The sequence below is a fragment of the Miscanthus floridulus genome, chromosome 6 (assembly GCF_019320115.1).
Source record: "Miscanthus floridulus cultivar M001 chromosome 6, ASM1932011v1, whole genome shotgun sequence".
Classification (NCBI taxonomy): Eukaryota; Viridiplantae; Streptophyta; class Magnoliopsida; order Poales; family Poaceae; genus Miscanthus; species Miscanthus floridulus.
Window position 1 is genome coordinate 7,610,014 of NC_089585.1, and position 9,122 is coordinate 7,619,135.

Sequence of the window (9,122 nt, forward strand, 5' to 3'; positions counted from 1 at the left end):
AAAAAATTTATGCCAACATAGTCAAATTGAAGTCATTTTTGAAGAACTTTTGTTAATAAAGCAAGCCGCAACAAAAGAAGTGATATTTTACATAAAATTTTGAATAAAACGAGTATTCAAACTTGAGGTCGAAAAAGTCAAACGAATTATAATTTGGAACGGATTTAGTAACATTTATGATGTCAACTAACTACCATTAGATTTTTTATTAATTATATTTTCGTAGTATACCTATTTGATGTCATAAATATTTGTAATTCTTTCTATAATTTTGATCAAACTTGAGATGTTTTGACTCTCCAAGATTTCTGGAATGACTTATAATTTGGGATGGATGGAGTAATGTTCATATAGGATAGAAAAACACCAATATATCATATAAAATATGCTAAGTTATCTCTTGTGGCTAAGCTCTGAAGTAAAAACAATGTCAAGTGATCGAGAGAAAAAAAAAGGCTAGTGTTGAGACTTGTCTTTATGACAAGTGGGTCATCCGATTTGACAGAGACTTTTACGAGAAGCGTCTTGTTTGTTGAAGTAGTGCTGCAGAACAGGGCGAAGATTGACAAAAGGGTGGTGGTTTGCTACAAATATCATGTTACCTTATGCTCATTTCCTTACAACATTTATGCTACTGCACTTCCTTTTCAATTCTTATGTGCCTTTACCTTTTTCTAAAATGGCATGATACATTAGAATTATAGTAACTGGCTCTATGCTGCAGTACTCATTTTGCGATGTGTGGAACACAATAGCTGAATCTTAGTGCAGATCTACATAGGTAAATGGAGGCTTAATTGAGCACACTTTTAATTTTGAGCGTCCTAATTCACCGCCCCCTCCTTATGCACCAAATTCCCTATAGTTATGAACAAGGGCACAAGTGTAACAAAACCACTAACCAAGCTGTGGATTTAGCACGTAATCGGATTGTTTTCTACTTATTAATGAAATGACACGCAGCTCTGTTACATGTTCAAGAAAAAAATTCCTGTAAAAAATAGTCATGGGAATCTTCTAAGCATCTGGGTAGATTTTTATTAACAATGTCTGCTTAGTTATTCATTTTGGGTTCGACGTGTGAACTCCTTTTGCTATTGGTAAGAGTATACTATATCAGAAGAGAAAGAAATGGTAATAAGTCCACATAAGCCGTCACCACAAAATTATGGAAGACACAGCTCAAATTTATCAAAGGAAACACAGTACCATAGAATGTATACTACACGGCCTTCAATATCCAGCATCCATCGAAAATCAAGAACTGAATAAGCATGCTTGAATAGCAGAAGGTACACCTGATCCTATTAGCCAGAAAACAAGGAGCATTCAGTTACAACAACAGCCCTAGACCTAACGACGGAATGATTGCTGCCCACCACCAGCTGCAAAGTTAGGGGAGCCACCATATGTAGCTCCAGGTGCGCCCAATGGCACACCACCTCGTCGCCCTGACACGCTCCCAGGCACGTAGTATGATGATGCAGCTGTTGGGTTTATATATCCAGCATGAGCTGCATAGTTTAAGGATCGTGAGATTGGGTTCTGGAAACGCGGACCAAAGTTTGAGCCCCTAGCAGCCTTGGCAGCAGGGAAGGGATAGGGTCCAGCTGCGCCTCGGGATCGCTTGTTCTGGAATCTGCTCGGGCCAGCTGCTTTCTTCTTCTCAGACTTCTCTTTCTCCAACTTCGCTAACTTCCTCTTCATGACCTCTATAGGAAACACTGATTGTAGCTGGCAGGACTCGACACACCTTATGCTGGACCTGTACGCATTGCCCTCCAGGTTGTTTGCCTCTTCCTGGAAAAAATTTGAATCCAGCATGAGCAATTAATTACAATAACAGATAATACAGAAAGGCATTCTTCAGAACCCAGGAGCAAAGTAGTCCAAATGACTAGTATAACTGCATATGAGATACTATCAACTACAAAGGGGAGAAGATTTGGTGAAAATCCATTCAAAGAAGACGATGAACAAATCCAAGAAGAGAATATCAGGGTGGTGCACATGGGTTTAACAATGTCTAGGTCCATTAAAAAGGAACTACAAGTACTGTCATAATGAAGGTTTAAGCGCTGAAATTAATTTTCTCATTTCATCGTCATAAGGAGGACAAGAAGGAAATGTTGAGGATTACAACCTGATGAAGATGATGGGCAACTGAGTCTTTCCCTGGGATGCGTTTTTTTTCAGGCTGTGTGTGTTGTTAGCTGTTGGCTTGTAACCAGTATTTCTGGACTGTGGAATTTATTCATGCTTTGTAGTCAGTTGTAACTGGCTTTAAGTAGGTTAGTTTGGGAGTTTGCCTAGCCGGCTGAACCCTTTGCGTTCAGAAATAAATAAATAGACTAAATACAATATTATACAAGACTCCTCACAGGTATCTGGGAAGAAAAAAGGGCTCTGCTCATATTACATGATTTATTAAGCAATCAATAACAGAGTGATTGGAACAAGGGCAGAAGAGAAATACTTACAAGTGCGGAACTGGAATGTCTTCCACTTTTCAACACCGCCTGAGCCTTATCTGTGGAATTCCGCAGATAGGATTTGAGGAGAGGTACAGGTGGAAATCTCTCAAGCAAATCAGCCTCATGGGCAACAAATATAGCCTCTATAACATTGCCTGACTTTATTAGTTCCTCAACAATACCTGAAAAGATTAGCACCCAGTAGCTTTTGTCAACTCTTGTTTCTCATTCAAAAATGTTTATTATTAGAGTACAGTTGAATTGAACAAAATACTAAATGAAGGTGTCAGATATGACAAAATTCAACATAGATTTTAAGGAAAGCCTGGTTCACTTCTCACCTAAAAGAAGGAAAATCCTTCAATTTAAAGTATGCACTACCTTAGTCTGGTTAACAGACTCAGGAAGAACATACTGTTGAATAAAAAAACTAAGATTAGAATAGATTATCTTAAACTTCAAACTATATTAGCTTCAGTAAATCAAGATGCACTCTCCAAAGACAAATTATTAAAAGCACAAACACAGTTGAATGTCTGCCAACTTCAGTGTTAACTGAACAATGGCGAACTCAAACCATGTTCTGCATACTAAGGCCACTTTGAAAATCAAAATCATGATGGCCTCAGTTCAATGAAATCCCATGGTAATTTCAGCAGTTTACATTTTTAAAATGCTCCAAATACTCAAAATATGGGTGCTGTTTCAGCACCAATGGTAACATTATCACAAAGCAAATTTCACATGGTTATTTAGATCCAGAAATCAAAACACCAAAGCAAGCATACAGAGACATTGAATAGGCTGACAAAAGGATTATCTCAATGAGGTGTTCAGATGGACATCCTAAACCTGACACAAGATTATGAACACGTATGTCCCATTCTTAAACAAAGATTATCGATTTGTTAAGTAAACTTAAGAAATAGCTAGAATAACAGTATGCAATTTTGTTCTAACAATCTAACAGCAATAGTTGTTTGGGACTACCCCAACTTGTTTGGGACTTAAAGGCTTTGTTGTTGTTGTTATTGTAATCTAACAGCAATAGTTCTGCAAATACCATACAATCACAATTCAAAGAACAACAATCTGATCCTGAATCAGATAATAAATATAAGTTATAGCATACTTAATAAACAAGGTTAATAGATCATCACCTCCTAGGCTTTCCCCAAATCCAAGCACACACGCAAACCTAGCAAGCTCCCTCTTCCGTCCATTAGCAACAAATAGCCTTCTCAAGAACTCCTCATCGAACTTGTCCTTCAATCCAAATGCCGCTACCATCTGCACAAATATCTGCGCCTCCGGTTGTTCTGGTGCACCCTTATTACCTTCCTCTCCTTTATTCCCCTCCATGGCGCCCACTGCTGCTCCCTTCTTCTCATCCTCAGGTCCTATTTTCTCTGCCCCTTCTCTCTCCTCAGACACCTTTCCCTCTGCCCCTTCTCCCTCCTCAGACACCTTTCCCTCTGCCCCTTCTCCCTTCACCTCATTCCCTTCCTTCTCTAATGCCTCAGGCTCCTCTACTTCCTCTGGGTCCTCCTCGTCCCCTGACACAAGGGCTGTCTTCTCAGGGTCCTCTTCTTCCTCCTCCTCCTCCTCCACCTCCTCTTCCTCTTCTTCTTCTTCTTCCACCACCTCCTCCTCCTCCTCCTCCTCTTCTTTTCCTTCTTTCTTCTCTGTTGCTCCTGAATTCCCTAACCCATCAGCTTCGGCCATCTCTACCTCTTTGTCCTCGGAAGACAATTTGTCCATATTGATCCCAAAGCGCTCTTGCCACTCTTTGGTTACTGCAAACGCCCTCTCAACCAATGTATCTCCTATCTCAGGAGGCTTCCGGCCATTGGAATCCAACAACGAGCGCAACAACATGCCGAGCACCCAGCATTGGTCCTCGCCGACGCCACTGCCAGCGGCTAAGAAATCGCTTACCACGTCGAGGACAAGGCGGGGCGGGTCGACGGCCATGGCGACAGCGGGGCCGGCCTCCTTCCGGACCACGGCGAGCTCCCGGCGGTGTGCGGCCATGAAGCGCCAGAGCGCAGCAGCGTCCATGCGGCGGCATATCCACCGGAGCGCGCCCTTGATGTCGGTGGGCGGTGGCCCCGTGGATTCAGTCTCGGCCTCAGCGACGGCGGCGGAGAGCGCGGCGGAGGCCGCGGCGAGGCGCACGGGGACGGCGGACTCGCGGGCCTCGAGCGCTGCGAGGGACTCGGAGGTGGAAGCGTCGGCGGCGGCTAGGGCTTCCTCGAGTGCGGCGGAGCGGGAGGCGAGGTCCTCCTCGAGCGAGGCGAAGTGTGCGAGGGCGCGCGACCAGGCGCCGTGGCAGTCAGCGAGGATCTGCTGCTGGGAGTCGAGGTGGGCGAGCAGGCGCCGGACCTCGCCCGCGGCGGCGGAGTCCTCGATGGTTGCCATGGCGGTGAGGGCTGCGGGAAGGGAGGATGGGGCCAAATTAGAAGAGGAACAGTCTAGATGGACTTGTTTCGTTGCCGTGGACATGGAAGTGGGCTTTGCTCTCGATTTACACTAGGGCTCCCATGGGCGGCTAAGGGCCTGTTTCGTTTCTACAGCATCTCCTAAAATTCATGTTGCATCAAATATTTAAATAAAATATAGATTAATTATAAAACTAATTGCATAACTTATGACTAATTTGTAAGACGAATCTTTTAAACCTATTAGTCCATGATTTGACAACGTGGTGCTACAGTAAATATACGCTAATGATAGATTAATTAGGCTAATTTACGAGACGAATCTTTTAAACCTATTAGTCCATGATTTAACAACGTGGTGCTACAGTAAACATGTGCTAATAATAGATTAATTAGGCTTAAAAAATTCGTCTCGCAAATTAGCCTGCTTCTATGTAATTGGTTTTATAACTAATCTATATTTAATGCTCCTTATTAGTATCTAAACATTCGATGTGACATAAATTTTAGGAGCGACTAAAGAACTAAACACCACCTAACTTATGTTAACCGGATTGGGCTTAGCTGGCCAAGTCGGTTTGGAGATTTAATGAGCTCAGAAAGATGGACATACTTGTTTCCCTAGTTTTCTAAAAAAAACTTGTTTCCCCAGTGTTTGACGTGTTGTGTATTACTCCCTCCATCCCTGAATAAATATATTTCTAGAGTTATATAAAATTAATTTGTTTAAACTTTAACCAAATTTTTAGAAAAAGTCTGTCAAGATTTACGACATTAAATTAGAATCATTAAATATACCATAAAATATATTTTCATAATAAGCTCATTTTACATCCTAGATGTTGTTGCTCTTCCCGTAAATTTAGTCAATCTTAAGATAGTTTCACTTGTATGGATTTTAGAAATTAATTTATTTAGAGATGGAGGGATTATTTTTATCTATCTATCTATCTATATAAGTCGGCTAGGTTTCCACACAAAGGGATCAATCCATTAGGCATGAGTGGTGGTGAGAAGGGATGTAGCCTTGACGATTGCCTCTAAACAAGGGAGTGTAGTCCACAACGTCATCATTGCGAAAAGGGCTTTTTCCAAATGACCCCTCGTCCAACTTGAATTTGCAAGCGGGTGCCACCATGGTACCACCGCCCGTAGATGTCACTTCTGAGCACCAAGCCATCTAGCTCTCTTCGATCTAAAGCGAACCTAGGAGAGGATAGATCTAGTAGTTAGGTAAGGAGCAAAGAATCGCCTGGGATGCAAGCACTAGAGGAAGAGACTAGAAACAACCACCATACTTAATGGTACAAGAGCCACGTTAGAGAAAACAAACTGGCCACTGGTACGCAACTTCAACCTCCATTTTCCACCACTGTAGCCCTCCATTGATGTAGCCCAGCAACCACCAGGGCATCAACTCGTAGCTACTCCCATCCATGGAGCATCTGGTTGCTAGAACCGCCTGTAGCACAAAACATCCAAAACATGGCCTCTGTCATATGCCAAAAGCCTAGGAACAACATCCAACACCCCACACTTACACATCCTTGGCTGCACCTAGACCATCGTGCCACCACACCTAAGGATATATCCAGTGCAAATTTTGTTGGGGATCTACTCATTCAAGGGAAAGGGCCGATCTAACCACAACAAAATAGATCAATCTTCAGCTTAGGGAAATGGGGAGGTTGAGGGGAAGAGAAGTAGTGCTCCAATGTCATCGTCCCTGTAGACATGGAGTTCCTGTACACGCACCAATAGTGGTGAAACGGCTAAGAGTAAGGCAAGTGAGTGGGGGACAATCAGTACTAGGAATCCACCAATGTCAACTGAACCACATGTAGTGACAATGCAAAGGGTCCAATTATTGGTGATGTCTCTTCTAGGCACTAGCACAATTTGAAAAGACAAATGCTGTCACTATCCAAATCCTCCAACAATTTGAAAAATAAAAATTCTGGCGCTGTCCAAATTAATCATCCAACTATGATTCTGAAAAAGATAAGATGGATCCTCTAGTTCTAACCAGAAAATGCAAGTGATCAATACAGGTTATCTTTCTCAATAAAGGCAACTGCTCTATTCTAGACTTTGCATGAGTTTTATGCACAGGCACAACCATCTATTACCATAAGTCTAACCAATGAAAAGTAGAGTGCGGGGACGTGGGAGTGTGGGGTGTTGATCGTAGTTCATTGTAGTTCATGTAAAGTAGAGTAGGGGATGGCCATCCTCTACTGTACATGAATTTGCACAACCATCTATTACCATAAGTTCAACCAATGAAAAATACCTTGTTCGCTTCGCTGAAATTTGGCTTATGCTGATACTTATACTGATTTGTTGTGAGAGAAAAACACTATTTGTTTGCTGAAAAGTACTACTCAAGTAGTTCAATATATTGTAGTTCATGAAAGTAGAGTGCAAATTCACATACAGTAGGGGATGGCCGCTTCATTTCGTCCAATCTTTATAATCATCGTAAGCATGATATATATTCTCAGTTTTTATGCATTTGGAATAGTCAGCGCATGCACTTTGACGAGACTTGCAGCCTCGCTTTTAATTTGTGCAAGTTTGGATCTCCCCTGCGGCCCTGCCTGGCTGCCTCGACAAAATGGAGCTAGCACCATGACCACCGTTGCACTTGCAGCAGTAGGCACCAGACAAAGAGTTAGAGATACTATTTGTGGATGTACTGTACATAATTGAGGCCTTGTTTAGTTTCTCCCTCTAAAGTTTACTTTCTGTCACATCGGATGTTTGGACACATGCATGGAGTATTAAATATAGACTAAAAAATAACTAATTGCACAGATTGCGACTAATTTGCTAGACGAATTTTTTAAGCCTAATTAGTCTACGATTTGACAATTGTGGTGCTACAGTAAACATGTACTAATGATGGATTAATTAGGCTTAATAAATTCATCTTGTGGATTACTGAGGACTTTGGTAATTTTTTTTTTATTATTAGGAGAGAATGAACTCTATTCATTCGATAGGCTTCAGCCCAAACATGTACATGGGCATATATGCATAGAAGCCCTTACACAAAGAGGAAAGTACACAGACACATATACATCTATATCTAACACCCCCCCTCAAACTCAGGATGGATCACGAAAACTGACACCCTGTTCGCTTGATCGTATCAGCCATGCTTACCAATCATAATACAATATTTTTCTCTCACAACAAAACAGCATCAGTCGGCTTATAAGCCACAGAAATGATCAAGCGAACAGGGCATGAGTTTGGAGAGAAAGAAACGATGATGAGCTCTTGTCTATGCCTTTGTGAAGAAGTCAGCCAACTGAAGCTCTGAAGGCACATAACGAAGAGTAATGATATCATCCTACACTTGTGCCCGAGTGTAAGACACATCAACACCGATATGCTTCGTGAGGTCATGCTTCACCGGATCACGAACTATGCTGATAGCACCGGTACTGTCAGACAAGAGAGGAGTTGGCACAGAAACTAAAACACCAAAATCCTCAAGTAGCCAGCGCAGCCAAGTAACCTCTGCTATCGCAAGAGCCATAGCTTGCAACTCAGTCTCTGCACTTGAACGAGAAACCACAGTCTGCTTCTTAGTCTTCCAAGCAATGAGAGAACCACCGAGAAAAACACAATAGGCTGAAAGAGAGCGACGATCAGAAGAGTCGCTAGCCCAAGTAGCATCAGAGTAGGCTTAGAGTTGAAAAGAGCTAGAGCGCGAGAAGAATAGATGGTGAGTAATGGTCCCACGAAGGTAACGCAAGACACGAAGAAGATGACTATAGTGGAGGTGAGTGGGAGCAAAAACAAACTAACTAAGAATATGCACAGCATATGAAATGTCAGGACGAGTCACACCCAAATAGACAAGACTCCCAACAATATGACGATATCGAGTGGGATCAGTGAGAGGTTCACCATCAATTGTGCAAAGATGAAGATTAAGCTCTATGGGAGTCTCAACAATGCGATGATCAGTGAGGGAAGAACGATCAAGAAGATCTTGAATGTACTTTTCTTGGGACAGATAAATGCCATCAGAGGTGGAAGAGACCTCAATCCCAAGAAAGTAACGAAGAGGGCCAAGATCGGGCATGAGAAACTGCTCACTGAGACGTGCCTTCACAAATGCAATATACTCAGAATCATCACCAGTGATGATCATATCATCAACATAAAGAAGAAGAAGAGTGCGGCCATGAGA

The 9,122-nt window shown here is 42.2% G+C and overlaps 1 protein-coding gene across 1 annotated transcript; it reads right to left on the reverse strand.

Annotated features, from left to right (window-relative positions):
- Window positions 1-1,145: 1,145 nt before the first annotated feature.
- On the reverse strand, window positions 1,146-4,983 carry LOC136457540 (FRIGIDA-like protein 4a). The gene is made up of 3 exons (XM_066457569.1): window positions 3,635-4,983; window positions 2,481-2,656; window positions 1,146-1,800 (listed from the first exon to the last, which is right to left on the reverse strand). The coding sequence occupies exons 1-3, from the start codon at window positions 4,977-4,979 to the stop codon at window positions 1,354-1,356; spliced, it is 1,968 nt and encodes a 655-aa protein (XP_066313666.1). The 5' UTR covers window positions 4,980-4,983; the 3' UTR covers window positions 1,146-1,353.
- Between the last annotated feature and the right edge of the window lie 4,139 nt (window positions 4,984-9,122).